At 47.4% G+C, this 27814-nt stretch overlaps 10 protein-coding genes across 10 annotated transcripts; 5 read left to right on the top strand and 5 right to left on the bottom strand.

Moving 5' to 3' along the window:
• Nucleotides 1–6179: 6179 nt before the first annotated feature.
• On the top strand, nucleotides 6180–7080 carry EDB93DRAFT_1247354 (uncharacterized protein; the record flags this gene model as incomplete). The annotated part of the gene is made up of 4 exons (XM_041452577.1): nucleotides 6180–6238; nucleotides 6291–6420; nucleotides 6474–6665; nucleotides 6715–7080. The coding sequence occupies 4 exons, from the start codon at nucleotides 6180–6182 to the stop codon at nucleotides 7078–7080; spliced, it is 747 nt and encodes a 248-aa protein (XP_041310988.1).
• Nucleotides 7081–7361: 281 nt separating this feature from the next.
• EDB93DRAFT_1127693 (beta-flanking protein) lies at nucleotides 7362–8554 on the top strand. The gene is made up of 6 exons (XM_041448810.1): nucleotides 7362–7406; nucleotides 7462–7522; nucleotides 7580–7654; nucleotides 7707–7786; nucleotides 7841–7978; nucleotides 8027–8554. Exons 1-6 carry the CDS (start codon nucleotides 7404–7406, stop codon nucleotides 8294–8296), a joined length of 627 nt encoding a protein of 208 aa, XP_041310987.1. The 5' UTR covers nucleotides 7362–7403; the 3' UTR covers nucleotides 8297–8554.
• Nucleotides 8555–8922: 368 nt separating this feature from the next.
• Nucleotides 8923–10798, bottom strand: EDB93DRAFT_1247352 (homeodomain protein 2; the record flags this gene model as incomplete). The annotated part of the gene is made up of 5 exons (XM_041452576.1): nucleotides 8923–9861; nucleotides 9917–10008; nucleotides 10068–10273; nucleotides 10330–10508; nucleotides 10544–10798. The coding sequence occupies 5 exons, from the start codon at nucleotides 10796–10798 to the stop codon at nucleotides 8923–8925; spliced, it is 1671 nt and encodes a 556-aa protein (XP_041310986.1).
• Nucleotides 10799–10860: 62 nt separating this feature from the next.
• On the top strand, nucleotides 10861–13116 carry EDB93DRAFT_1238929 (homeodomain protein 1; the record flags this gene model as incomplete). The annotated part of the gene is given in 5 exon segments (XM_041451575.1): nucleotides 10861–10886; nucleotides 11137–11356; nucleotides 11379–11744; nucleotides 11764–12098; nucleotides 12150–13116. The coding sequence occupies 5 exon segments, from the start codon at nucleotides 10861–10863 to the stop codon at nucleotides 13114–13116; spliced, it is 1914 nt and encodes a 637-aa protein (XP_041310985.1).
• A 162-nt stretch (nucleotides 13117–13278) lies between these two features.
• EDB93DRAFT_1310886 (mitochondrial intermediate peptidase) lies at nucleotides 13279–15915 on the bottom strand (the record flags this gene model as incomplete). Its single annotated transcript, XM_041454822.1, has 5 exons — nucleotides 13279–14066; nucleotides 14125–14784; nucleotides 14840–14894; nucleotides 14986–15357; nucleotides 15406–15915. The coding sequence occupies 5 exons, from the start codon at nucleotides 15913–15915 to the stop codon at nucleotides 13441–13443; spliced, it is 2223 nt and encodes a 740-aa protein (XP_041310984.1). The 3' UTR covers nucleotides 13279–13440.
• Nucleotides 15916–16016: 101 nt separating this feature from the next.
• Nucleotides 16017–18558, bottom strand: EDB93DRAFT_1127686 (uncharacterized protein). Its single transcript, XM_041448809.1, has 7 exons — nucleotides 18346–18558; nucleotides 18187–18276; nucleotides 17986–18110; nucleotides 17672–17881; nucleotides 17313–17524; nucleotides 17098–17229; nucleotides 16017–17043 (listed from the first exon to the last, which is right to left on the bottom strand). The coding sequence occupies exons 1-7, from the start codon at nucleotides 18501–18503 to the stop codon at nucleotides 16396–16398; spliced, it is 1575 nt and encodes a 524-aa protein (XP_041310983.1). The 5' UTR covers nucleotides 18504–18558; the 3' UTR covers nucleotides 16017–16395.
• EDB93DRAFT_1127684 (DUF1754-domain-containing protein) lies at nucleotides 18559–19373 on the bottom strand. Its single transcript, XM_041448808.1, has 4 exons — nucleotides 19260–19373; nucleotides 19007–19211; nucleotides 18849–18953; nucleotides 18559–18797 (listed from the first exon to the last, which is right to left on the bottom strand). The coding sequence occupies exons 1-4, from the start codon at nucleotides 19334–19336 to the stop codon at nucleotides 18783–18785; spliced, it is 402 nt and encodes a 133-aa protein (XP_041310982.1). The 5' UTR covers nucleotides 19337–19373; the 3' UTR covers nucleotides 18559–18782.
• Nucleotides 19374–19415: 42 nt separating this feature from the next.
• EDB93DRAFT_1127680 (DUF1751-domain-containing protein) lies at nucleotides 19416–21050 on the top strand. Its single transcript, XM_041448807.1, has 6 exons — nucleotides 19416–19822; nucleotides 19883–20052; nucleotides 20108–20225; nucleotides 20272–20483; nucleotides 20536–20679; nucleotides 20731–21050. Exons 1-6 carry the CDS (start codon nucleotides 19604–19606, stop codon nucleotides 20924–20926), a joined length of 1059 nt encoding a protein of 352 aa, XP_041310981.1. The 5' UTR covers nucleotides 19416–19603; the 3' UTR covers nucleotides 20927–21050.
• Nucleotides 21051–21122: 72 nt separating this feature from the next.
• EDB93DRAFT_1079446 (uncharacterized protein) lies at nucleotides 21123–24424 on the top strand (the record flags this gene model as incomplete). The annotated part of the gene is made up of 12 exons (XM_041445459.1): nucleotides 21123–21364; nucleotides 21417–21461; nucleotides 21517–21674; nucleotides 21727–21932; nucleotides 21988–22095; nucleotides 22145–22994; nucleotides 23053–23281; nucleotides 23341–23447; nucleotides 23496–23606; nucleotides 23665–23781; nucleotides 23844–24121; nucleotides 24173–24424. The coding sequence occupies 12 exons, from the start codon at nucleotides 21123–21125 to the stop codon at nucleotides 24422–24424; spliced, it is 2703 nt and encodes a 900-aa protein (XP_041310980.1).
• Nucleotides 24425–26766: 2342 nt separating this feature from the next.
• EDB93DRAFT_1127665 (uncharacterized protein) lies at nucleotides 26767–27806 on the bottom strand. Its single transcript, XM_041448806.1, has 4 exons — nucleotides 27709–27806; nucleotides 27616–27649; nucleotides 27473–27560; nucleotides 26767–27419 (listed from the first exon to the last, which is right to left on the bottom strand). Exons 1-4 carry the CDS (start codon nucleotides 27769–27771, stop codon nucleotides 27227–27229), a joined length of 378 nt encoding a protein of 125 aa, XP_041310979.1. The 5' UTR covers nucleotides 27772–27806; the 3' UTR covers nucleotides 26767–27226.
• Nucleotides 27807–27814: the final 8 nt, after the last annotated feature.

The raw sequence follows: 27814 nt of genomic DNA, 5'->3' as shown, positions 1-27814 counted from the left end.
GATCAACACAGAGACACGACCACAAGCCACACACGAAATCCATACTGTTCATTGCGCCCTTCACCCTCCACAAAAATCAGGAGTCAAGCATCTTAAACACTGTTGCTGACTGCACCTTCTAGTACCAACCCTGAATGCGCTGGCATCTTCCCTGTGCCAAGTCACATCCGACTAAACTCTACAGCACTCGTTCTCTATGTGACTCCAATTATTTTTCCTCTGAGAATTAATTTCATTTGATTTTCGGGTGAACGGGACACCTTTAGGTTGATTGGCAGGACTCCAAGACATGCAGACCGAGGACTTTGTTGAAAATGTTGTGGGCAGAACTCGGGAGTTTTGCCCATCAGTCTGGCGAAATTGGCCCACGGCAGAACTTACGCAAGGCACACGTTTTTCGATGAGAGCTTGCTGTAGTGTGCGATAACGTCACACGTGGCGGCAATTGCACCAATAGCTGAATACATTATTGGCCGTCTGTATATTTCAAACGGCGAGCAAGATCATTGACCGATGCTAAGATCCACGGTGAAGTTATGGCTTTAGAAGCTCACATAGCTGCAGATTCGAGAGCAAGAGATGCGCTGACTTGGATGATAGGAGTACGTAGCACCTCGTGAGTAACTCGGCAGCAAAGTACTCCGTGACCTGTCAAGAGACTCTTGAGAGGAAATCATCTGTGATATGCTTGCAAGCTCTGTGCGTTGAGAAGTAAACGAGGTATGATTCCATTGATACTACATCCCTTATTTTGCACATCTGAACTTTAGCAGCGCGACACCACGCAAAACACGTGTTTTGCTGCAAAGACTAAAGAAACGGACTTGAAACTTGAAGTCAAACTGACGAATTATCGCCGATAATCTATGTGAGTATCAACTGTACAACTTTTTCCAAAGGGTTCCTACGCATCAGCATATGTGGGATCTGGATCATCTCCCACATTCGTGGAAAGTCAGGAATGTCGTACATATAGTTTTGCCTAGACTGGTGACCAGCCCGTATACCGGCGGCTTGCCTGCCTCATTAAATGGTCTGGCCACCAGTACAAGTTTTGCTGGGTATGACCCGGGGGCAGAAAGGAATTGGCCTCCTGGCGATTGGCAGAATGGTAGGAGTTGTCAGACACAAGTTTTTGGATGTGCTTTGGGGTCATGGTAATTGCTAACTTGCACTGATCAAGAACTAAGGAACAAATATCTTATTCATGCGGACTGCTAAATCACCCCTGTCGGCAATTGCCAATGGCAGAATGGCAGCATTCTGCTATCAACGTTGGCGCTTCGTAGATCATAAATGCTGTCAACTAAAATTGGTTGATGCTAGTTCTACCGGTTAGGCAGAATTATCAAGTAGCTCTAGATCTGCTGTTTCAAATATCAATATCTTCAGAAAACATTACCACTCCGCGAGCTATATCTTGATGTTGTGTACCGCACCGCTAAATGCTCTCGGATCATGTTGGGGTTGAAATCTCGTTTCTCTAGTGACTATGCCAGTCTTCAGATTAGTGTACATACATATCATGACATGACTTCACAACTCGGCGAAGTACTCCCTAGGATAATAGTAAGTCTAGAGCAATCTAGAGGCTGGCTTCCTTGATATTGAAATCGCACTCGGCAAGGTCCGCGTTAATATTTGCAATGCTAAGTTCGAGTATATTTGCAGCGTGGAACGGATGATTCGGACACAAAGGTTCAAGTTGCCTCGGACAAGGACGTGGACGGGAAGGACATCTTGAAAGGACCGAAAAAAATATTCATTTTTGCGGAACTGCAGCGTGGTGATGAGGGGTCAACTGGTCTGACTGCCGCTTGCAGCAAAGTATGTCATGGCAAACACTTCTAGTATGCATCAACAAAATATGAGATTCGGCCATGCACCAAGAACTGCTTCAAAATAGTCTAGAGATTAGAGGTAGAGCGGGATAGAAACGATCTAACAGGTAAGAATAAGTCTCAGTTTCTGGAAAGAACTCTTATTGACGAAGCGTGTACCTAACAGGTAAGAATAACTACGCTGAGTCAGTTAGGTGTAACAATAACGATAAAGGTATAGACTCACGTCTCAGTTTCTGGAAAGAACTGAGACGCTCGTAACGTTTGGGCGCTGGTATTAATACGGTAAGCGCTCTCGATTATTTTGAAGGTGAAAAATTTACTTTGGACCATTTCGGTCCCGACGTCAACAGGTACTCCCTGTTCCTTCCGTCCCCGACCTCCCTCGACCAATGACTTGCGCTCGTACTTGCTACTTGTCATTTCCTACTCGTCATCTCGTGCCTGTCCATCGGGTCTCTCGGTCTTCTTCGACTCTGGCGCTTCGGATGCCAACAAATAGTTCTGCCCATGATACTGAAGTCTAGCACCTACTAGTGCTATGCTGGCTCTTGATTTAGCCTTAACCTGTGTGTAAGTCCTTGTGCGAGGACTGCGTGCTAAAGAGCACTCGCATGCTCATGATATGATCTTCCTGAGGGAGACTACGAGGCATGGTTTCTATTTTCGAACTTGCAAAAAAGAATATTCTAACTAGCAGCAGCTATAAAGTGCATGAGCAGTGAGCACAGGACGACCAACAAAAAAAACCCACACTCAGCTTAAAGACCTCGCACTTTTTAACTGTAAGCCTGGCTCATTCACCAACCTTAGATCCGACTGATGACACTGAGGGCCCAGATGAATATCTTGGCGATCATTCTCCTTGCAGTTACGGCTGTTGGTCCTCTTAGTGCACGAGCAGCCGTCCTTGACAATAATCCTGCTGCCGCCGCATGCACTTGGCAGTCGTGTGGGGGGATCCCGTGCCCCGGAACCCGTGTTATAAAGAGCAAATCTTGCAACTCACCCACTGGTCCCGCGACTCAGTACTATTGTCACGTGTAGGAGCAGTGAGAAAGCACTGCGCAAATGATGGGTCAGTGATAAAACTCTTTATTAGAACACGTACTGATTCGGAGCGCAAAATAGGGATGAACTTCAACAGTTCTGCTTACGCGTTAAGCTATGATAGTAAAGCATACCCCAAATACTCTTGTAGATTGGTGCCAAAACATTGATGGCTGAATGTCACGAGTTTTTTCGTCAACTGCTGAATCTATATTTGTTCACCAATATCGTAATGATGTTCGAGTCTTACTAAACAGCACTGTGATTCGAAACGTTGTCAGGCTGAAGCGTAAGCATTTAGTAGGCCTCGTTCAGACTTTGTACACTTCACCTTCTTGACTTTCGTTTTGCCATTGTCTTCTGTCACTTATGCCAATCGAGACAGTCCGAGGTATTTCTGAGGATTTTGAAGGTGAAGATATGTCCAGGTGCCAGGTAATGCAGCCTGTCGGAATACATGCGTCCAGCTGAGCGGTGACCCGCGTTGTTCGCTTCCTCTATTCGTTTTTCTTCCTAGAACTTAGTGCGAATAAGCGACTTGGAGGTGGCGTAGCGCTTCTTGCTTCTGCCTAGCAGCATCCTCATTTCGACGCCCAGATCCAGGTTCGGACCCAAGTTCTAGGGCGGGAAAGCCCTGCGAGCTTTCGCACAAACACTCAACAACTATCTCCCATCCTTTACTTTGTGTCTTGTAATGTCCCCTGTCACATTAATACCGTTTTACGCTCACAACGTTCATACCCGTCATTCCTCCTCAGACTCGCTCTACTCAACCAATAACATTTCTTCCTAATAGCCGCATAGCTATTGATATGTGCAAAACAAGTACTTTGTTGAAAGCGTTGTTGGCAAACCTCCCGAGTTCTGCAAACCAGTCTCACGAATTGTTTGTGCTTAGTCTACGGCAGACTCAACTCGTGCAAGGCACACGTTTTTCAATGAGGGCTTGCTGTAGTATGCGAGAGCGTGGCGCCAATGGCCGAATACATTAATGGCAGTCTGTACGTTTCAGTTTCTCTAAACGGCGAGTAAGATCATTGACCGATGCTGAAATCCACGGTGAAGATATGGCTTTCGAAGCTCACATAGCTGCTGAATCGAGAGCAAGAGATGCGCTGACTTTAATGACAGGAGTACGTGGCACTGGGGAGAAACTCAGCGGCAAGCGAAGTACTCTGCGATCTTCTGCAAGCAGGTGAGATAGCCTGTGGTGCCAAGAGACTCGAATCATCTGCGATATGCTTGGAAGCTCTGCGTCAGGAAGTAAACGAAATATGGTTGCGTTGATACTATGTCCCTTATTTCGCGCATCTGATTTTTTATTATATTACCAACACGCAGCGCGACACCACGCACAATACAAGTTTTGCTGCAGATACCGTAGAAACAGACGAACTATCGCCGATCATCCCTGTCACACAGCTTTTTCAAAAGGGTTCCTACGTATCGGCGCATGTGGGATTTAGATCCTCTCCCACATTTGTGGAAAGTCAGGGATGAGTAGTGTTCTGCCTACTAGACTGGTGACCAGCCCTACAGATGGTTTGCCTGCTTCATTAAATGGGCTGGTCGCCAATATAAGTTCTGCCGGTTATGACCTGGGGGCAGAAAGGAAGTTGTCAGACACAAGTTTTTGGATGAGCTTTGGGACCATGGTAACTGCTAACTTGCGCACCAAGAGATAAGGAACAAGTACCTTATTTATGCGGGCTTCTGCCAACCACCCCTGCCGGCAAGTGCCAAAGGCAGCATTCTACTAATGGCAACGTTGACGCTTCGTAGATCATGATATTGTCAGCTAAAAATGGTCGATGCTAGTTCTACCGGTTAGGCAGAATTATCAAGTAGTTATACCGTCTCAGATATCGATATCTTCAGAAAATATTACCACTCCACGAGCCATATCTTGATGTCCGTATACCAAGAACTGCTTCAATAGTTCTGGCCATGATACTGAAGTCGAGCACCTACTAGGGCTATGCTGGCTCTTGATTTAGCCTTAACCGTCCTCGTGCAAGGACTGCGTCCTAAAGAGATCTCGCATGCTCATGATGAAAGCTTCCTGAGCGAGACTATGGGGCATGGTCTCTATTTTCGAAATTGCAAAAAAAATATTATAACTAGCAGCAGCTATAAAGTGCATGAGTACAGGACAACCAACACTCAGCTTAAAGACACCGCACTTTGTAGCTGTGAGTCTGGCTTACTCGCCAACCTGTAGATCCGACTGGACACTGAGGGCCCACATGGATATCTGTCGATCATTCTCCTTGCAGTCATGGCTGTTGGTCCCCTTAGTGCACGAGCATGCGTCTGGCAGCTGTGCGGGTCGCTCCCATGCCCGGACAGTCGTCTTATAAGGAGCAGAGCTTGCCAATTAGACATTGGTGGCGAGTCGACTGAGTTTTGTTGTGATGGGAGCGGCGGCCCGCCGGGGAAAGCACTGTTGTGACGCAAATGATGGGTCTGGGTATGTCAGTGATAAAAACCCTTTATTAGAACACGTACTGATTCGGAGCAGATAAAGCATACCCAAAAGATTGTGTTAAATTTGTATATGCATTGGAATGATGTCCGAATCTTACTAAAAAGTACTGTGATTCGAAATTTACATTACAGCTGACTGCACTTGCGTCAGACTGCGAAACATCGGAAGTGTGAGCATTAGACCTCGTTCGAACTTTGTAGACTCTTCACCTTCTTGACTTTCGTTTTGCCATTTCCCTCTGTCACGTATGCATCGAGAGAGTCCGAGGTAAGTATCTCTACCTGAGGCCCTTTTGGAAGTGAAAGCGAGTCACGGTAGTATAACGTAATGTCGGTCGACCTGATTTGAAAGTACTTCGCTTCGTATTCCTTTCTTACTTCTCCTCTCTGTTGTCTCCTTCCCCAGTCATTTATTGCTATCTACCTGTGATTTCAGACGATGGGATGTCTGTTGTGTTGTCGTGTGTCTGGAAGCTCAGCGCTCAGGACCGGCTGAACTGTTCTTTAATGTCACTTGCGTGTAATTGCCCACCTCTCTAGCTTCTCGATAAAGTAAATGTATGGTGTGTACCCATATCTCCATAGTATGCGCCCTGCATAACATTATGATGATTATTCCCATTCGCTAGATACTTGCACTCCGCAAACAACGAAACTATCCATGTGCGATTGTGGGGTACACTGGAGCCTACGTCATCATGGTTCTTGCTTGACGCGTGACGTCGCTGGCAAGCTATGATGTCATAGAGGCGCAGGTGTATAAGACCAGACGGCGTATCCAACTTATTACACCAAACAACCATGTCGAACACAGTCAAAACAGGTTCCATCTTTAATGTCGAGGAGGCTCAGGGCACCGAGTAAGGAATCTTTTAGCGGAGAGTCCTTGTGATACTGATCTTTGGTTCTTAGGAGAGCTCGGCATGAGACAACAGCCGCCCAGGCACAGGCTGAAGCACCAGACAGTCGTGTTTCACATCAAGTGGAAGAGAACGCAGAGCACCTTCAAGAAGCAGCAACAAAAGCAGCTCAGGCTGCGCAGGTAAGTTGGGATCATCCTTCAGGCGAAACCCCACTTACAATTGCAAATTATAGGGAATGGGGCCTGAACTGACGGGAGAGAGAGACACCAGTACTGCCTTTGATGTCTTAAAAAGCGAAGCGGCTCAGAAGACAAACGCCGCGGCCTCCGAAGGGCAGATGGATTTCCGTATGGCTAAGGATACAAGCGCAAGTTATCTAGACCAGGCAAAGACATTGGTGGAAAGTATTGCCGCTTCTGCTCAGGTGAGATAACGACATTGCCCCTGAACCTGGATGCTCATACGTTTCACAGGATTATCTTCACGGTAGCACAGATCCGCATGCCATTTCAGAAGGAGATGCCGTATCATCATCGCAGACGTCAGCATTATCTGGGACAGCTCAGAAGTACTTTGCATCTGCGCAAGCCGCCGCTCAACCGCACATTGATGTTGCACAGTCCACTTTGCAGCCACAGGTCGAGAAAGCACGCGAAACAGTAGAAGGCTACCTCGGGATGCATTCTAGTGCCTCGCCTTCTGATGCGGTTACCCCGCCATCAACGGACGCGACTACCGATGCGCCCCTAGATGTCGAAGATATTGCAGGCCTGCCGTACGCATCTACGACAACCACTGCTGGTGCAGAGGAGAGAAGACTGGAGTCAAATATTGTGTAGAACGGTATAACACCGAGGAATTGTGTAGCCGTAGATGTAATATTGTTTATCGTCCATAAGACTTCGTGTGAAGGTACGACAGCATGATAGGTTATATATACACGCCACTCACCAGTCTGGCGTTCTCGAACGTTACGAACGTCTGTCATTTATGTAAAGACTAGCACTAGTATATTGGAACGATTCCGATTGGAAGGATCCGAAATGTCTGAGATTAGATTAGACCCGGCTAATTACGATCCCGGAGTGATAACGATGGACTGATGCAGTGCCTCATATATATCCACAACCTACAATCAAACTCTCAATAAGCTCCCATCATCATGGTAGGTCGCCTTGCGCAGTACAAACTGATCATAAATTCATGGAATCTGTACACAGGATTCATTCGTAAATCTAGCGAAGCAAGGTTACCAGGCGTATTCCGAGTCTCAGTCTCAATGTAAGTAGACATCCACCCTCCGTATTGCAGGAATACTCAAACGCAGCGATCGGAAAGCCCACGTACACAAGACTGGAGGTCAGGAGTACAATTCTCCCGATAACCGGCCTCCCCAGTCTTACAGACCCTCGTGTATGTCATTTACTTGGCGATCACCCCTGTCGCGCTCACAAGCAGATGGCAGTCAACTCGGAAGACGTGAGCCAGCATGTCGACTCTGAAAACCACGGGTTCTTAAACCAGGCACTGTCTCATGCGCACAGGGTTTGTTGTTCCCCTTCAAATGTATTTAGACCTCGTCTCATCACTGCAAATCAGACTGTCCAGCAACATGGTGACATCGACGAGGATGGTGTTCAGAACCTCAAAAATGCTCACGACCAGGCATTCAGCTCTGGAGGACAGGGCCCACAAGGCATGGCGCCCGATGCATTGGGCGGAGCTGCGGCTTTCAAAGTAAGCTACTTCAAGTACGATCAAGATCAAATACTCATAATTTTGCAGGTGTTCACAGACATGATGAGCGGCGGCGGTGGCAGAAGCCACGGCAGCAGCGGCGGAGGCGATATGCAGAGCAAGCTTATTGGCATGGCCATGCAACATGCCTCCTCGCTCTTTGACCAGTCTGGTGGAGGATCTGGCGAGGCCAAACAAAGCGCTATGAACAGCGCTGCCACCTATGCCATGCAGCTTTTGATGAAGAAGGAGATGACCAGCTTCATCGGTGGTGGCAGCAGTGGAGGTTTGAGCGGAATGATGGGAATGGTGCATTGATTTATGATCTAATCTATAACGGCTGACTCTGTCCTTTAGGCAAGCAAGTTCATGTAAATGCGTCGAGCGGAAAGAAGACTTCAAGAAGTTTTGTATCTTGGGTGCAGTGCCCGCCTACGTGTGGACTTGCTTCTGTAGAACCTAGTGTTGCACTGCGAAATGTTGTAAACTCTGCGTAAATACCAAATCGAGGAACACAACGCTGTTGCTGACGTTCGAGATGTGATCGATTTCATTCTACTCAGTGGGTGACACTACGTTTGGGACACGTCCAGCATTCAGTTCCAATTGTTCACAGCATACAAACAGCGACAGTACAGAGATCAGTACAACAATGACTAGATAACATCAAATGAGCAAAAGCAATGCGAAGGGGGAAAATACTTAGAAGTAGTGATTAGACAGCAACAAAATACAGCACAAGTCAGGATGCGCTATCATAGACATAGGACATGCATGGTGCCTAGCATCCGCTTCAGGGTATTAGATGAATAAAGCAATGGGACGCTGCCATAGCCCTTCGTCACCGCTAGATATTCCGCAGCAGTGAGGCCTGGCGTGCCAAATGTAGAAAGCAAGCTCTCTCTCTCGCGTGCTGAACGAAGTCCATGGGCTCTCAGAGTGTCTCATGGTGGTGCGGAGACAAGATTCACAGCTGGGGCCATACCGAAGGAGAAGTCAAACGCCGCCGACTTCAGGATTTGCTCATTCCCGAATAGGCTTGAATTAAAGTCAAGTTGAAGTCCCTCCGCTGGTGAGGGAACACTTTCCAAAGCATCGCCGAATAGATCAGTAATAGATGAGGAGAAATTGTATAAGGAGTTTGGAGGAGACGCAAGCTGTGTTGAAGGCGAGGGGAATGGAGACGGCGTCATGATACCAGAGGAACTGCTCGATGTGGAGCTCGCGCTTGAGAATAGGCGGTTCTGCGATGAACTCTCAAACCCGAATGAAGACGAACACGAGGGGGAGGACGGTGAAGGTGAGGTGACAGACGCCTCTGAAACGGCTGGCATAACACCCCGATAACAAACTGGGTTCCTGTGAGGGATGTGTTTTGGCAATGGTGCCATTTTTCGGTGGCGGATTTTCTGCCCTCTTGGGGTCTCGGATGCTGGCACCAATGTGATAGGCCTTGATTGGGGACTGGGAGTGTCGAAGACATGACGACGAGATGCGGTTGCAGGAACGGAAAGCAGGGGAACACGGACGGGTGTAATGCGCGTAGCTGTCCCCCGAATGAGGGCAGGCAGAGGGGCAGGGAGGGGTACAACCGTAATGGCAGCTACAGCTGCATATGAATCGACACTGCCGCGGGAACAGGAACCAGAATCATCTAGAATGTTTATCCTCGAGAAACGATCTATGAGCCCATCGATGTCTAATATATGACATTGAACGGTTGCAGTCATTGGGCGCCGGGGCCATTTTGGCGCACCGAAGTTCGTCACACCATTCTTCGATGGAAAAGGATTATACGAGCATGAAGGGGGATACGACGACGGAAATGCATGTAAAGGTGCCAGAGGCTCGAGTGGGTTGCATCGTTTGGATGCGATAGACATCTATACAAGATCTTATTAATAAAAAATGAAATGAAGGGGGGATACTACACCTTACCATCTCGCCTCCTTGTCTGGTAGGAGAATGCGGAGGAGTGGAAGGCGATGTGGGCGCCTTCTTTTCTTCGGTATAATATATTTCTCCATACGCTGGTACAAGCTATCTAAAGGAAGAGTGGCACCCTCGGCAACTGCTTTCTTTCTCACACCTTGACCTTCTTTCTTCATTCTGTTGCGCCTGTTTTGAAACTTGGGATTATCAACATCAAGAACCAACGTATGGCAGTAGATATGCATACCCAAACATGAATCTGACGATACGTCATTGTTGATTTCTTTGCAAGGAAAGAGCCTTATCAGCATGCGATGGAAATGGGTTATCCGCGAAGAAGTATTCGAGCAATGGAACATATTCCTGTACATAGCCATTACGCACAGGGTAAACGGCGGAAGACATGACATTAAACGTACATGATTGAACTTCGCCATACAACTCGAAGTGCGTGTTGTGGTGTTTTGTCACCTGCTGATGAATGTTTAAGGTATGAGGCAACACCTTCTTCTCTCCACGTAACGAGCTGTTTCAGATATAGCTCAATGAACACGGATAGGACTTTTTGATCGTGTCCATGTCGAAAGTCAGAAGGGTACTGATTTGAGCATATAAGTGATATAGCCGAATAACAGCAGCTTTCAAGTCAGCAGCACGCTTCTGATATGCTTGATCTATCGCTAGGGAAATTTCCGGACGGGCGCCAGCAGCTAGCAGAGCAGGCCGTATTGGGGGCGGGTCGGGAAGGGAAATATTAACAAGTGGTCGTGGAGAATATGTTTGAAGTGCAAGAGAGTCTGACGATGTCGAAACAGAGGGATGAGTTAGGGACTGGATTTGTTGAGCACGCTTTATAATCTGCTTCAGGATCGAGTCGACAGAAGACATTTGTGCCATCGAAATGTAGATTCGAGCGGTACTACCGTCCAGTTGTTAAATTGTGAATGATCATGGATAAATCAAATCATGTAAAATGGTATGTTTATCGTTATTTGGTATGCAATTCGAGAACAAATTGAAGGTCCGCATTGTCTATTCAAACAAAGGCATACATACCATACATAGCGCTCTAGTCTTCCAGATTCTAGTCAACAATCTCATCTACGTCTCTTAACATCAACACTACAGGATGGAGAACGACATTCGACAGCGCTTTCAACAAGCGGAGCAAGACCTACTTGATTCAATTTTGCGCGACGATGATTCCTTGATGTCATTCAAATCAGCTTGGAACTCATTATACACGATTATTCGCACTGTCTGGCAGCAAAGGAACTATCTGATGACACTATAGTAGTTGCAACTTTGGTGTCTTCAAGGATCGCTGTCATCACGAACTGCTTTTTGGACTTCCAAAAAACACGTGAAGAATTACACAACCAGCTTATCGATGGCATGTGCAGCATTCTAGACGGCTTTAATCGCGTCGCTATTTCTCCTCCATCAGTGTCCACAGCACCATCCTTAGAATCTTCGCTACCCCCCGTTCATCGAACCAGCATACAAATGGCTGCTTGCTCATATTCATAACCCTTACCCGTCTTCTGATACAAAAGCAAATATTGTTAGCAGCTCTGGATGTTTCACGAATTCCGTTTCTGCCTGGTTCATCAGTGCTCGCCGTCGCATCGGTTGGACGACGATTTGTCGCAAACATTTTAACAACTGCCGAGCTGACACTGTTGATGCTGCTTATCGTGCTCTAATCAAAGAAGACCCTTCTCGTGTTCTTGCACCCGCGATCTTCCACGACTTCCAGCAGATGAAGGCAGCTACACAGGATCTCTATGCCTCCACTTTCACTAGAAGTGCGCTTGCAGGTGACCTTGATGTAGTGGTCAAGGATATGACAGAGGAGGACAGATTTCGATTGGAACGGGAGAAGAAAAGAGCGGGCACAAGAGGAAAAGACACGACGCGAGGAAGAGAAGAAGATGCGTAGAATTCAAAGAGCGCTTGATAGGCAGGCCCAGAAGGCGCGCATAGCTTTTGCTTCGTATCCATCCCCAAGGCACTCGCGCTCTCCGTCTCCCGTTCCCACTCTCGAAGCATGCACAGACGAGAGTGAAGATGAAGAAGATTTTATCCCACCCGTTCTCGCTGGTCGGAAGCGGCGTGCCTCTGTATCATCTGAATCAACTGATCATAGGCAATCTTTATGTGCAGATCGTCCGATGAAGCGCCTTCGGTAAGTCATCACCATGCATTGGGCCAACTGCAACTGATTGTCATTTCTCAGGTCTAGTGCAAAGGTCCCGACCTCCTTTGCGAATGATTCCGCCTTACCATCGCCACCATCAAGTAGCGGTGGACTCGATGGGACTGATGAGGTCCAAATTATTGCACCTCAGCAATCTTCAGGGTCTTCACGAAAGCGACGGCTATCAGACGCTGATGCTCACGTCGTGCCCAAGCTTCCGAGAGACCTCCATCTTGGACCCCGCATTCATGCTGTATCTGACCCTCTTCCGAAGGCATCCATCGCACTTGAATCAAACATCGACGACTGGTTCCAGACGAATTTCTTCGAGATTCCTGGTCCAGTCGAGAACGTCGGGTTCGATCAGTTTACCCCCATTGACATTGAAGTATTCAACGGATACACGTTTCCTGACACGCAAATAAATTCCATTGAACAACCCTTGCAACAAAAATACATGCAGCCTGACCGTATGTCTGCACTATCATACCCTACAATTCCCACTGATTTTAGTACAACAGTCGTATCGTTTGAGCCAAAATTGGCCAATTTGGAAGTTCCCTCCCACGCTCCTGTTCCTGCGCCTGATCTAAGTGACCTCGACAATTTCAATTTGTTCAACGCGATATCTGCAATCCCTCCCAATTATTCTGGCGAGGCAGTTGGAGTCTCTACGACAATTGACACCACCTTCCAGGCGCCAGTAGACCTCATTGACCTTGCTCCTTTAGACCCTTTCAGCTGGACGGATCTTTTAAACTCCTCGGAACAACCCTTCCTGTCCGACATCAATCAATTCTCGATACCATCGTCTTACAATGAATTCTCACAGCTATTACCAGAGATCGATCTCTCTGCGCTCCAGCTCCCCCCGTTGTCATACGCTCCTCCACAACCACAGCCTTCCTCACCTGCAGATGGTGCTCGCTTGGCGAAGCTGGAGCAACTCCAGCTTCTAAGGGAACAAACACGGATACTGGAGCAGGATCTAGCAGTGTCTGTGTAAGTGTTCTCATTCTTTGTTGGCTGCTTCGTTTCTGATCTGGAGTCAGATAATTGTTGAAATACTCGATCAAGCTGTCCGTGTACATCGTGCGACCTATCAAGATACATGTAATATTATTCATATCATATCTCTGCTTATCATCGTGCTCATTAGACATTGCATAATATACCCTGCATCATGCATCACGTATGGCACTCATTCCACATTTTACGTTTTTTCGTTCGCTCTGTATGTACCGGAATCAAACAAGAAAACCGTGTTGTAATTCCTGCAATGATTGATATAGTCTGAGAGAACAATGCAGTAGTGGACAGTTTTATGATCTTAATGTCTTACCGGAACAACTCCGTCTTCCATCCTCCATCTACCAACTTCCCGCATGGCGTCTGCGTCGCCGACCTCTAGCTCAGGAGCATCGAGCAATGCACTGAGCATCATCCACGGGTCCCTCCCACCACCGTACTTCAGCACCTCCTGCTTGTACTTCTCTCCCAGCTCGCGGTTGAGTGGGTCAGCAGAAAAGATCTTCCGCCACACGTGCGATGCAATAGCACGATCGAAGTGATACGAATAATACGTGGCACCGTACCCAAAGAGGTGCCCAAATTGCGTCTGGAAGGACGTCCCAGGCGCATGCGGGATCAGACCGCGAGTATTGTACAAGTTCGCGAGAGCGCTCGTCGAGTCGAAGCCCGGCTCAAGGACAGAGGGGGAATGGTATATCTGATCAAGCAGAGAAAGTAAGATGTGATTGTGGGTATCAATGTACCGACATGGATCTTCGTGGTGATTGCCAGTTTGGTTGATTGTAGAAGAGTCGTCGGTGTCGAAGAGGGAGAGAACTTTTGTGGAGTTGAGGAAGTGCTCCATGAGGATGGATGGTAGCTCGACAAAGTCGGTTGCACAGCGCGTCCCTGCAACGTTGTGGTACTCTGTTCGACCGATCATGGCTTGAAGTTTGTTGTCTCATAAATAGTCATGATCTCAGCGAGAATAATGAACTCTCACAATGCATGGCATGTCCCATTTCATGGAACAAGGTCTGAACTTCATACCATTCGAGAATGGTAGGGCCCCGAGCAGCGGATGGTGGTACAAAATCGCAAAGCAGGACTACTAGTGGCAGCTGAAACTCGCCATGCTCGCCGCGTAGTCTGTGCCGCTTAATTGCTTCGAATTCGATAGAGGAACCAACGAACTCGTCTGTTCCGGGTATTCGTAGGTCACCAGCTTCATCATCATCATCCGTTCGTCTGGAGCATCTAACAGTGTAATGTGCCGCTCCGCGCGACTTCCCACTACGGGCGAAGAGATCAGCATATATCCAACCAACGACGCCTCTGTCTTCGTCAACCACTTCTAGTTTGTGTACGTCAGAGTGCCATACTTCGCTAGATGCGACATCAACGGGTCGTAACGTGATTCCATAGAGGTGTTTAAATAGTCGCGAAAGGCCCATAAATACACGTCCGAGTGAAAGAGGAGGGAGAGGAACTGGTGGTGCTGGCGGCTCGGGTGGGCAATAATAATCTCTATCCCACGCCTGAATAATAGGGAGGTTCGCCGATTTAAGGTGGGCCTGCTTCCGCAAACTCAATGTATGCAATGCTTTGCGAGCAACGAGTGAGGTCCGATCCAAGAAGGTACCCAAAAAATGATTGACATTTTCTACGTAACTGGGACATCAGGATTGGCCGACATACTATCGCACGTAACTGCTCACCCGGAGTTTTTGCCATTTTATCGCTGAGCGTCATGTCAGCATAGCTGTTCCAGCCCTACAAGGCGGCTCAGTTGAGCACGCGCATTCAGCAGCCGCTCAAGGCGGTCAATTTGCTCTGCACTGCTCGTGTGACCTGCCATGTAGACCTTTTTTCGCGGTTCTTCATCAGGCGCCGCGCGCAAAATCATATAGGCTTGGTGAGAGCCCGGATAAACCAGCAAGTCCTTTTGTGTAAAAAATGCTTGTCTTTGAAGACGAGCGCCCATCCCTTGGTCCTTCAAGCCTTCGAGCTCGGAGGGCTTGATCTTCACCGGCGGCCGCGGAACAGAAGCTTCCGTGACGAATTCGTGACCCACAGACAGAATCTCGGACGAAAGGGACACGAATCTCTCTCTTTGTTCCGGGGGAAGTTTGATAGCAGACTTTTCGAAATCGTGCCAGAATATTAGCGCTGTTTGAAGTGCCTCCTGACTGAGAGACTTGACGATTTCTGGGTCGTGTAGTACAGTGTGCAGCACCTGCCAAAAGAGGTGACATATTGAGATACGAAAAAGTGGCTAACTCACTTCATATAACCCGACATGAGTATTCAGTACATTCATGAACTCGCATAATTTCTCGTAGCTCTCCGTAGCGCAATCCACCCACTGGGCATCAGGATGTGCATTCCGCAAGAGCTCTGCCAGGTCGATGACACCACACAGGAGATCGCTGAGTCTGTCCAGATTCTTGATCACTTTGAAGAGCTCGGATCGAGATTCCCTAGCCCGCAATATTCGTTCTGTCAGGAGTTGCGCGCGTACGAGGGTCGAGTCAGCGAGCGCACTGAACGCAGCTGGCGTTGTCAGTTGAGGATGCTGAAAAATGCCTGTGAGAAATAACGGTGAGGATTTCTGCCCTGTCTGCGGTTGGTCGAAGAGAGAGACCAGTTCTGCATCGTCCGAGGACGGAGGTCTCACCAGAGTTGATGCTGTTCGGCGGACCAGACCAAGTTCGTGGGCACGAAGATCACCACGAAACTTCGGTACAGATCGCGATATCTTCTTGAAAGCATTCTCCGCGATACGTGCAATCATTCGACAGCGCTGGACGTGGTGTTGAAGCAAACTTGAAGTCCGCCGAAGGCTTTTACCGTGACTTTGGACTTGGTCCGATAATTGCACCCGCAGATATTATTACCTAAATGCAATCGACAAGCTCGCGCCCAACAGCCTTCAAAAAACATCAGGAACTTATCAATCGGAAGGTTGGTTACACTTGTAAAAATATCAGTATCGTAATAAAATGCACGTAGTACAAGATGAGATGATAAGTTTGTCGCGTTCTTTTTTGGAAAAAATGAATAGATATATAGTACAAACGTGGAGGATCAAACGTTCATCGCTGTATCATCACTGCAAAGACCTACATAGGTCAGAGGGAGTAATAAGATGGATGATTAGACTAGGCTGATCAATCAATGAAGCTTTGCTGGTATGTGGAATATTATGGAGTGCGAGTAAATTGATGAAAAAAGGATAAATGCCATGAGTCGAGTCAAGCCACGGGATAGAAAGTCATGCACTCGACAATCCTTCTAGGGGAACTGGTGAAAATCCAAACTCCCTCTGGCCGTCGATGCTCATTACATCTCCCTTGCCATGTGTCGGGAGCGAAGTGTTACTACTGGTGCCGGAGCGGCCGGTATCTCCGTCGTGTTCATGACCGTTCAGGGAGGTTGAACCACTGCCATCAGGTGGTAGGACGTCAGAAGGCGCAGAGATCGGTTCCACGGCGTAGAACCAAAACTTGCTCTTCTTTTTCCCTCCAAGCTGTTCAACTGCGATCTCAGTTGGTTTGACAGCTGCTGCGCCATTCGCTTTTGCCTTGGAGACGCCGTTTGAATTTTCGGCTGGCAAGACCGGGGGCCAGCCCGTAGACGTAGAACTCATCGTGCTTTCTTCCGTTCGAGCACGTTTTGATGGACGCTCCACAATTGTCTCTTCAGAAGGGCCGAGACGAGCCGACCTCCTTTCGCCTTTCCATTCAAAGGCAGACAAATCAGGGGAGAGTCGCTTGGTTTTTGTGGCACGAGTGGATCTCCGCTGCGCAGTAACAGCCGGCTGTCGACGGCCGTGTGATCGGGAACTACCAAAGTTATCCTCCGCAAACGGCTCGTCATCATAGTCATTGTCTTCCTCAAATTGATATTCATCCGCGTCATCCTGATCATAAAAATAAGTTAGCAATCGAAATTAAACTTCATGCCAACCACTTGCCTCCCCACTCTCGGCATCATGGTACACGTAGTCGGGTCGACGAGTTTGTCGTCGCGTGCGAGTCTGTCGAATTTCAGCTTGTGCCATGAGTATCTGACGCTGCTCTATCTTCTTGCGGGCCCTTTGTACGCGCTGAACAATCCGTGAGTAAGTGTTTCAAGTAAAAGCGGTATCTATCTATTATTTACTACCGATCAGCACAAACAAACACTCACCGCTAAGTCCGCCTCAACAATGTCTATCCGGCTTTCGAGTGCCTTGACCAGTGCAGCATGGGCCTGTTCTAGCTTGTTTTTACGATCGCCTTGCGGGGAAGATGCTTTTAGCTTCTCAATCACAGAAAGGTACTCTTCACGCGTTGAAGAAACCGCATGGAACGTCGCAGTGATTTTCCAGGGGTTAGTTGAAACGTATATCCGTGGGGAATCTAAGATAGATTAGAAACGGGAGTCAGCCGGGAATCCTTACAAACGGCTAACGCCGGATAACATGGGGACCAAAAAAATGCGGCCTCGCACCAAATACACGCAAATAGGAAAGAGGGCGAGGAGCTTGAAATGAAAGACACACGAACCATCTGCGACCCAGTACCGCTTGCGTTGTGCATCCTGGCCTAATGGAACAAGTTGCAGATTCTGCTGGCTCTTGGAATCATTGGATTCAGGAGGGGCAGCTTCAGGGTCTTTTTTCTTATGCTTGTTTTGCATCACGCCCCATGCGCGATCCACAGTGCTTTTTATGTCATTGGAATGCGTGAGCTGCAATTCCACGAGCTGGCGAAGAACTTGGAGCTGTATGGAATGTAACGTGACGCGCGCTCAGGGGTAATTCGTACAGCATGGCAAGACAATGACAAACTTTGAGATCCCAATCGGCTTGCAAAAAAACCGCCTTCTAAATCGGCAAAAGGGTTCACATTCGCCCTAAGTTCGTCGTCCCAGAACACAGTTCGCTCCGATGCCTTGAATGCATCTGCAAGGACAGCATTCAAAGTGGCAGAGATCTGATCAATACTGACAAAGCACAATGACGGTCAATCATTCCCCTTGTGTGAACGAGCTGTGGCAAACGATGCTCACCTCAAATTACGCGTCTGCGGTCCGCAGATTCAGTATAAATTGCTGTAAAATCTTTTGCAGTATGGGATCTGGACCATGCGTTAAGAGGGCATTTTCAAAGCTGTCATCGGGGGAAATCGCGTGTTTAGTTGACGCGAGTGAGGTGCATGTAGTGCGGGTGTGTGCTCACTCCATCGGTGTTTCCAATCCCTCCACCTTCGACCTCAGATTCGTGAATTTGCATATGAAAGAGTACACAAATAGTGACTCCCATCTATCAGAGGGGTGTTTAGCATTTGAGGGAGGGCAGATGTGCCCTTTCTTTTCTGTCTGCAGTGCAGCAGACATGATGCAGAGAATGAACGTGAAGGAAAGGGTCAAGAGTGGTCACGGATTTATGAACCGCATCATCCGTGGCTACTTATATCAACCTAACCTAACAAATATGTGGCAATAGTGGAACCCCAAGCATTTCGCGTGTAAAATACATGAATTTCAAGCAGTCTACAAGGACATGATGATGATAAGAAGATATTCGTTGCCACTGAAATTCTGCACCGCCTGGCCCGCACAAACACATAGTCTTTGAGCCGAACGCGGGGACTGAACGCAATTTTTTTGTAAATATTATCCTGGACCAACCTAACGAATGCCGTGAGACTTTTGCACGGACCGCCGTAAAATTGTACATACCTTGGGAATGTCGTGGTGCTCACTTAGCGACTCAAGTTTAGCATTAAGCTCGTTGACGCGATCTTTGTGCGTTTTACGAGCCAATTGAGCTACTTTAGTTTCGAGCTGGAATTTGGCGTCAATATCTGGAGCGTTTTTGTCTCGAGTGCAAAACTCACCCTGCGCCTTTGCGCTTCCTCAAAACGTCGTTCCGCGTCCGTTTTTCTGGTATCACTGCCCGGTAGAGCAGAAGAGTTGCTACCCGAAGCTGAATCACTAGCAAGTTCCGCTTCTTCTTTGAATAATAATTCCTTCAGTCGTTCACGCTCGCGGTCCTTCGCACTATCAGATTGCGAGCTTGATTTGGGTTTAGATTTCTTCTTCCTGCTTATCTGTCAAGTGCACCGAATGGTAAGAAGTAATGATACATACTTCTTCACTATACCTCCCTCAGAAACTCCGCCTTTGAGCTTGAGTGAGCCTCCTGGGCGAAAGTTGTAGTCCGCCATCGGGGGCTACCTGAGCAGATGACGAGGTGAAGCAAGGAAGGCCTGCTGACGTAAGGAAGTAATTGTACTTTCAAGTAAACAGCGGCAAACTCGGCACACCGAGTCCAGTAGTACACTTTGCCCTTGTGACATTGGGCTTATTCAGTGCAACAATTTCAAGGACACTCTTGACGACGACTGTCTCTAATACACTCTCCTGAGATTTGGTTCTAGTCGGGACCTCTATTAGCCATACCCGACGATCTTCCCTGGTTTTGACGTGTCACAATGGCTATCCTTTCGACACCACTGCAATACATCAAATCTGTACCACCGGTGACGCGTTTTTTTACTGCGGCCACCTTAGCTTTCTCCACATTGTACCTTTGGATAAGATGGACCACAGGCCCTACACCGGTTGCTTACTTGACATTGGTACCTGGAACAAGCCTGTTCTTTCCTTGGACATTTGCAACCTCAGCCCTGGTCGAAATAAGCGTCGTCGAGGCAAGCATTGTTTTATTTACGATCGAGGACGGCGTCTATTGATACTGAAATTCTTGATAGCTCATTATCTCACTTCTTGTCGTTCCCGCTTCGTTAGCTTATTTTGAGCGCCTGTGGGGGACTGTTGAAACTATCAAGTTTATTGTCGTATGCGTGACTGGGCCGAATATCATCGGGTGCGCCTTCAACTGGATCGAATTCGCTGTGACGCGTAATGCCGAGTTGTTCTTGTAAGTTTCCCACATATATTGAGACGGCAGCACCTCACATTCATGGACAATACAGGTATGGCATGGAGTATCACGGTCAAATGGCACTATTTATCAGCCTACTTGTTTCGTTTACTCAAGTTATCCCCGAGCATCAAGTTCAAATTTTGGGCTTTATCAAGGCCCGAGTCAAGGTAAAAAAAATTTGTCCATCACTTGTCGATCTGACCACGTTTGTAGAGGCTTCCTATGGCGTACTTGACTTTTTCGACCGTGATGACATTACTTGGCTTCCAAAGCCCATATATTCTCATCCAGTTTGGCTGGTTTGTGTCATGGATATACCTCCGCTTCTATAAGCGCAATGTTAGTGACACTCTAGGAGGCGTAGTGTCATACGGAGACCGGAGCGAAACATTTGCCTTGATAAGCTGGTTCCCACCATTCCTTCAGTGAGTATTTCATTTCATTTTTCCCGCTGCGGATACCATTTTTTCCCCCTAGCACACCACTATCATGGCTCGGAAACACAGTATACAAACTTGCAACACGTCTCCACCTTCTTCCTACTTCTGTGCCTCATGACATTGAATCTGGAGGGTATAGCCAGGTGCCAGGTGGAGCTCGAGCCGAAGCTGAAAGGCGACGGTCAGTAATTGATTCCCTTGGCCAATCAACCCTCTTAACTTTTACTTCCAGGGCACTTGCACTGAAGGCACTTGACCAACGATTGGCCAACTCTTCCAGTGGTTCACCAACTCAGAGCGGAGTATCTCAAGCTCAGTCTTCAAGACCCTCACCTGCCGTGCCTGCTCCAGCACAAAGTGAAAGAAAATCTAGCCCGGTGGAAATGGATGTAGCAGACACATCAGGCTCTGATGATGGGAGAAGATAGTGTATGGCGTAATGATCATCATCAGCTAGTATCCATGGAGCACATCTCACGTCTTCATTTTCATTTGTCCAACTACATAGCAATAGCCCTCATGGTTACGTAATATACCAACTCTGCTGAACCACGTCAGACTGTTTCCGAGTCCACCAGCCCGGTGAAACATTACTTATCGTCGGACTTTAACGATCTCGTATGTATGGCTCGGCGACCGTCTACAGTGTCGGTCGCATCGTTTGGTTCGATCAAGAACCTTCCAGAACTGTCCCATTTAACTTCAGCATCAACATTCGCGCCGTCTCCTTCAGCACTGAAGTTCCCCCGTTCAGTCTCATCCACTCATTTTTCAAGGGTACAGGATGGGACCGCGGACATAGACCCAGATGATTTGTTTGCGAAATATACAATTCCTGAGGTCAGGGCGAAACAAGTTCAGCTAAGGTGCGTCAAGACCTACCCGTGTCAGTCGCCTTGGCTCAATGCAAGATTCCAGATCGGACGCTGAAGCCAAGCAGGAGGAGCTTCGTATTATGGTCGGGTGCGTGCTTTTACCTGAATACGTTTCGCGCTTTGACTGTACTTTGAAAGCGCAGGGAACGGTATCGTGATCTCCTACAAGCCTCTACGTCCATAATTTCGATGTCAAAGTCTGCAAAGCGTGTAGAAGAGGCATTCCAAGAAACCAAAGATGCTATTGCGTCTCGCCAACAGCCACACAGGGAAAATCGTGCCTCGAATGCAGGCAAGGAAGGTCAGTACCAGTCTGTCCAATAATATTGCATTACTTCATATTCGTATTTCAGACTCGCATTTACAAACATTGCAAGTGCTCTCTGCCCACATAAAGTTGCTTCTTGATGCCCCAGAACATTTATGGCGACTGATTGAAAGAGAAAAGTATTTCCATGCCACCTGGTTATTCATGCTGGCACGCGTCGTGCACCGGGCACTTTCTCGCGACGATGACCAAGATGAGGACAGTGGGTTAAACCAAGGTGTCAATGTCATGGTAAATTCTGCGTCAAGTATCTTTATCTTTCTTACCTTCTGACATTCGCATCCAGGAGCAATTTCCACTCATCCAGCGACAGTGGGAGACCATATCTCATTTTCGCTCTCAGATTGTCCATAGAGCCACATTGTCTCTGAGGATACACGAGAAGTCACCCGAGGTCCGCTTTTTTATGTTGTGCACGCTGTCTTCTAATGCTCTTAATCTAGGACACCTGCGCAACTATTCTGACTCTCCATGTCCTCGAATCAAGACCTTTGACAGACACTCTGACAACATATCTCTCCCAAAGAACACGGACCATGCATGCATTGGTTTCAAAAAACGCAACCATCATGACAACTGCAACACCCAATAGCATTCCTACGACACAGACGAACGGTCATCCTCTGGGGGCTTCCAAGCTGGTCCAGTCTAAATCCATTCCTCCCAATAACAGACTTCAAGAAGTGAAGTCCTCACTGCTAGTCCTCGTCGAGGTAATATCAAGGACCGTAAATTGCGCCCGGAACGTATTCCAGAGTCAGAGACCCGCACAGCCAGCCCTGGCAATCCGCGTACTGGAGCAGATACATACAGAATCACCCGCCGTATCTGACTCAGAGACTACACTTCCTTCTGAACTGGCATTGAGCACCCAGACAATTCTTTCTGGACTTCCATCGTCGTCATACTACACTCTCCTTCCAGTTGGTATCAGGTCATACAAACCTTACATCGAATTATCTTCCGCTTCGTCTTCCGTGCCAGGGCACTTTCTGGAGGATAGACTACGAACTTGGTTTGACCAGTCCTGCTCTATACTTCGGGATTCTTTGGACCGCTGGCTGCTGGAGTTGGACAGTGTGAAGAGCGTTTGGAATGTTAGGTCTTCCTTGCGAAAATGGCTGCTCACATCGGGATTGGTGAAAACGGAGCAGACGGCACTCGATACTTTATTCGAAGAAGCCGTCAGAAAACGAGTCACCGCTATATGGACCAATACCATTCACGAGGCGAAAGAGCTGTTCTTGAAGGCGTTATCATCACTTACTGCAAGTAGTGGAGCCGCTACTGAAGGTATGTATCTTGGTGCTTTTTGTAAAAGCATGGTTCAAAAGGACCACTCGACTATCAGTATTTTCTCCTCTAGACAGCATATATGTACTCCAATCTGTCCCACCCCCGCCCCTGACAGGGAGTGGACCTTCGACATACGAACTCCCGTACCAAACATATAGAGCAGTTTTACAGTCACAACTTCGTGGTCGGACACCTCGCCTGCAAACTTTTTTAAACATCCTGGAGGAATCTGCAGCTTCATTGCAAAAAAACTATACCCGTATTAGTTCGGACCAGAGCAGCAAGTGTGTTCATACTTTTGTTTCATTTGAATATCTTTTGATCAAGCTGCGGCATCTAGGAGGTTGACTCGTAATCTAGTTGAGGCATATCTCCCGGAGGCGAAGGCTTTTTGTTCTACGATTGCCGACGCTCTTGTTTCAACTACTGATGAGTTGATGAACCAGTCAGGTAAGACGACAACACACCCGAATTCCCTCCAAACTCATCAAACAAAAGACACTGCTCAGGCGATGAGAAATATGATCTTCCTTAGTCGAGTGGCGGTCGAAATATCATTGACATCGCCTTTCCTCAACAATATAGGCTGTGACGAGGTTGATGCACTGCGTATGTTGATCATATCACCAACCATACATACCTGATTGTTAACAACCGAGTCGTCTAGAATTTCGAGACAAAACCGGTTTATTATTTGACCGAATCATCAACCGATGGAAGGAGCATACTGTTTCTTCTGCCATCTCAGTATATGATGACGCAAAATTGCATTTAACACTTTCTGGTCTGTTCTTTGTTTGCCTTGCAAGACGTTTTTCTGACGCTGTCAAACATATCCTGGTACAGGGCCATCACCAGCCCTGATGGAAAGCCTACATACTTTATCGACTTCCTTGCACAGTTTGGGTCTCACGCATCACGCATCACAGCTCACCAGCATAACGTCATCACTCCTTAGCTTATTCATTGACAAATTCACCCGTGATATGTCGAACAGTGCTACAGGTCGGAATATGCAGATGTTAAATGATGCAACCTTCCTGCGAAGTCTTGCGTTGGTATGGCCTTCGGAGGCACTTGAGATATCTTCACTTGACAAACTGATCGCTGCGCTGCAGTCGGAAGTACGTATCCGTTACCATTGCGATGCAACTTCTTAACAATGGAATTTATAGGTTCAATCTTCCGGGGGTCATCTACAACCCGATCCAGAACAAGCTGCCAAGGAATGCTTGATGAGGACTCAATTGTTACTTTCAGCACTTCTTCCGCCTTCCTCTTCCATGCAACCCGCAAAGGAAGGTGCAGATAAGATAAGTGCACTGCTGACCTATGGTGTGCCTGGGGCAGACACTACATTTTTGTCAGCTGTGGAGCTTGCCAAGGTTTCTACCCGGTTCCCTTTACTGCTGGTGGAGACTCGATAGGCGCTGAGTGGATGTGTTCGCAGCTATTTCTACAATATGAAGCTGTTTTGATCAACACATTGATACTGTGCTCTCAGGATATCATTCGACAATTGTCTGCATCTACAAACACCTCGACCGCGTTCTGTGAATCTCTTGCATGTATCTCAAGGCTTCGAATCAGCGGGATGCAATGTTAGAACGTACGTAAATAACGAGATTCGAACTTCTGCAGGATATCAGCAGAGCGTCTCATCCCTGTCTACCTCTTCTTGATAACTGGGGAATATATTCTATTGCCGGTCACATCATCACTACTACCTACTTCATAGGAAGTTGTGCTAGCATCCAACATCGATAAATCTGTGCGGTGTTCCACTCTAAATACACCGTCTCTAGTAAGTGGTTCTGATCTTCGCAATTCCGTCAAATGATTCGAGCATCATACAGGAGAAGACGTCCCTCACTACCAAACAGTGTACGCAGTGCAAGTAGCGATGATATACGGAGCCGCCCCGATGTGAATTGACAGACTTTGACAGCCAAATTCAAAACTTTGAATACCATTTTGCTGAGAAATGTCCTCGGTGGCTTTGAAGGTTCCTAGTGAGAAAGGAACACGAAGCGAAGTACTTACTTTCAAATCAGGTCGACCAGCACTACGTTATACTAGTACCGTGACTAGCTTTCACTGCTTCCAAATCCCTCAGGTGAGAGATACCTCGGACTGTCTCGATGCATACGTGACAGAGGGCAATGGCAAAACGAAAGTCAAGAAGGTGAAGAGTCTACAAAGTTCGAACGAGGTCTAATGCTCACTGTTTCGCAGTCTGATGCAAGTGCGTTGTAATGTAAATTTCGAATCACAGTACTATTTAGTAAGATTCGGACATCATTCGAATGCATATACAAATTTAATACAATCTTTTGGGTATGCTTCAAGTTTATCTGCTCCGAATCAGTACGTGTTCTAATAAAGAGTTTTTATCACTGACATGCCCAGACCCATCATTTGCGTCACAACAGTGCTTTCCCGCCGCTACTACTAGCCGCTCTAATCACAACAGTACTCAGTCGACTCGCTACCAATGTCTAATTGGCAAGCTCTGCTCCTCATAATCTGACTTCCTGGGCATGGGAGTGCCCCGCATGGCTGCCAGGTGCATGCTCGTGCACTAAGGGGACCACGATGACGGTTAAGGCTAAATCAAGAGCCAACATAACACTAGTAGGTGCTCGACTTCAGTATCATGGCCTAGAACTATTGTGAAGCAGTTCTTGGTATACAGACATCAAGATATGGCTCGTGGAGTGGTAATATTTTCTGAAGATATCGATATCTGAGACGGTATAACTACTTGATAATTCTGCCTAACCGGTAGAACTAGCATCGACCATTTTTAGCTGACATGATCTACGAAGCGTCAACGTTGCCATTGGTAGGAGAATGCTGCCATTCTGCTATTGACACTCGCTGGCAGGGGTGATTGGCAGAAGCCCGCATAAATAAGGTATTTGTTTCTTATCTCTTGGTGTGCAAGTTAGCGATTACCATGGCCCCAAAGCCCATCCAAAAACTTGTGTCTGACAACTTCCTTTCTACTCCAAGGTCATAACCGGCAGAACTTATACTAGCAGCCAGCCCGTTTAATGAAGCAGGCAAGCGGTCGGTAGGTGTGGTCACCAGTCTAATAGGCAGAACACGATATCCCCGACTTTTCACAAATGTGGGAGAGATCCCACATACACTGATACGTAGGAAAGGACCCTTTTGAAAAAGCTGTAGTGACAGGGATGATTGGCGATAGTTCGTCCGTTTCTACGGTATCTGCAGCAAATCTTGTATTTTGCGTGGTGTCGGTGATATAATAAAAAATCAGATGCGCGAAATAAGGGACGTAGTATCAATGCAACTATATCTCGTCTATTTCTCGACGCACAGAGCTTGCAAGCATATTACAGATGATTTTCTCTTTGAATCTCTTGACGACAGCTATCTCACCTGCTTGCACAAGATCATGGAGTATCCATCTCTTGCTCTCGATTCAGCAGCTATGTGAGCTTCGAAAGCCATATCTTCACCGTGGATTTCAGCATCGGTCAATGATCTTACTCGCTGTTTAGAGAAACTGAAACGTACAGACTGCTAGTAATGTATTCGACCATTGGCGCCACGCTATCGTACACTACAGCTAGCTCTCATCGAAAAACCTGTGCCTTGCGTGAGTTGAGTCTGCCGTGGACTAAGCACAAATAATTCGCAAGACTGGTTTGCAGAACTCGGGAGGTTTGCCAACAACACTTTCAACAAAGTACTTGGTCTGCACATATCAATAGCTATGCGGCTATTAGGAAGAAATGTTATTGGTTGAGTAGAGCGAGTCTGAGGAGGAATGACGAGCATGAACGTTGTGAGCGTAAAACGGTATTGATGTTACGACTCGCTACTATGACGCGCCCTGAAGCTCGAGAGCGCATCATTGCCAAGATCAATAAACGACAAGAAGAAATAGCACATCCCCCAATGCAACAGGTACCACGCGGGCACACAACCATCGACAGAATATGCTCTACGCTTGGTTCCCTTGTCAGCGTAAGCAGAACCTGCCTGGAGCAGCACCAGGCATACCGAATGCTCGTTCTGCTCCCTTAGATTTATTGCCACCGGCTATCTCAGTCGAGCCATAACAGGCGGAACTCGCATGTATTTGTCTCAAGCGCACGCACGCCATTGAGACACAACGTGACTTACTCAACAGGAGTATGGGGGATCGGTTCGCAGCATTCTGTGGACAAACATATGGTTCGATGGGAGCCTATCATCTAGCAAGTGACTGCAAGGAATGCGTGGATAAAGGGAGGGAGATGCGATACAGAGCGTCTGAGCCGGTGGTTTACGACATGCGAAAATGGGACATATATTAACGAGATGAATAAGTTAAGCCCCTCCGCTGTCCAAACGTGAGCACAGAGAAGCACTTTGAGAGACAGTAACACGTACACAAGAATGTTGTTTCTAGAAATGACGATATCAGTTTCGAAGCATGAGAGACAACGTGTAAGACGTACATTGGGATGTGAATGAGTTTTACGAAGTATCCAATGAAACCCATAACAGCAAAGCCGACAGCGACTGCCCTACAAATTTGAATGAACTCTGTAATTGTACTTTCAGCACTATGTGGTATATGTAGATGGAACGCAGAAGGCACCTTTTTGCGATGGCTTCGTGCAACGTGTAAGGAACTGGCAGGTAGGACAAATCAGCAAACTTTATGCATAATTCAGAGCCTAGCAATACTAACCTGGTTGCCGTCGTGAATGAATTGCTGAGGAATGTCGACGAACTCCTTCAATTTTTCAGACATGGTAGTTTGTGAGTGAGTTAGAATATGTTCAAAGTGCTTGACC

This window comes from Suillus bovinus (assembly GCF_016758785.1).
Source record: "Suillus bovinus strain UH-Sbo-P2 chromosome Unknown EDB93scaffold_9, whole genome shotgun sequence".
Classification (NCBI taxonomy): domain Eukaryota; kingdom Fungi; phylum Basidiomycota; class Agaricomycetes; order Boletales; family Suillaceae; genus Suillus; species Suillus bovinus.
Note: the sequence above shows the minus strand (reverse complement) of the source record. Positions and strands in the feature narration are given on the sequence as shown.

Bases quoted from the DNA above. Each gene is read 5' to 3' on its own strand.
- EDB93DRAFT_1127693 (XM_041448810.1), top strand. The intron at 7,787-7,840 runs GTTTGTTGTTCC...ACTGCAAATCAG, and splicing joins CACTGTCTCATGCGCACAGG to ACTGTCCAGCAACATGGTGA. The intron at 7,979-8,026 runs GTAAGCTACTTC...ATAATTTTGCAG, and splicing joins GCGGAGCTGCGGCTTTCAAA to GTGTTCACAGACATGATGAG.
- EDB93DRAFT_1127686 (XM_041448809.1), bottom strand. From the start codon at position 18,503: ATGTCTGCTGCACTGCAGACAGAAAAGAAAGGGCACATCTGCCCTCCC. The intron at 17,525-17,671 runs GTTCGTGTGTCT...AATCTATCTTAG, and splicing joins GCGGTACTGGGTCGCAGATG to ATTCCCCACGGATATACGTT. The intron at 17,044-17,097 runs GCAAGTGGTTGG...TTTTATGATCAG, and splicing joins ATGATGCCGAGAGTGGGGAG to GATGACGCGGATGAATATCA.
- EDB93DRAFT_1127684 (XM_041448808.1), bottom strand. From the start codon at position 19,336: ATGGCGGACTACAACTTTCGCCCAGGAGGCTCACTCAAGCTCAAAGGC. The intron at 19,212-19,259 runs GTATGTATCATT...ACAGATAAGCAG, and splicing joins GAGGGAGGTATAGTGAAGAA to GAAGAAGAAATCTAAACCCA. The intron at 18,954-19,006 runs GTGAGTTTTGCA...GCCAAATTCCAG, and splicing joins AGGAAGCGCAAAGGCGCAGG to CTCGAAACTAAAGTAGCTCA.
- EDB93DRAFT_1127680 (XM_041448807.1), top strand. From the start codon at position 19,604: ATGGCTATCCTTTCGACACCACTGCAATACATCAAATCTGTACCACCG. The intron at 20,053-20,107 runs GTAAGTTTCCCA...TGGACAATACAG, and splicing joins CGTAATGCCGAGTTGTTCTT to GTATGGCATGGAGTATCACG. The intron at 20,680-20,730 runs GTCAGTAATTGA...TTTTACTTCCAG, and splicing joins GCCGAAGCTGAAAGGCGACG to GGCACTTGCACTGAAGGCAC.
- EDB93DRAFT_1127665 (XM_041448806.1), bottom strand. From the start codon at position 27,771: ATGTCTGAAAAATTGAAGGAGTTCGTCGACATTCCTCAGCAATTCATT. The intron at 27,650-27,708 runs GTTAGTATTGCT...CCTACCTGCCAG, and splicing joins TCATTCACGACGGCAACCAG to TTCCTTACACGTTGCACGAA. The intron at 27,420-27,472 runs GTACGTCTTACA...CGTCATTTCTAG, and splicing joins AAACTCATTCACATCCCAAT to AAACAACATTCTTGTGTACG.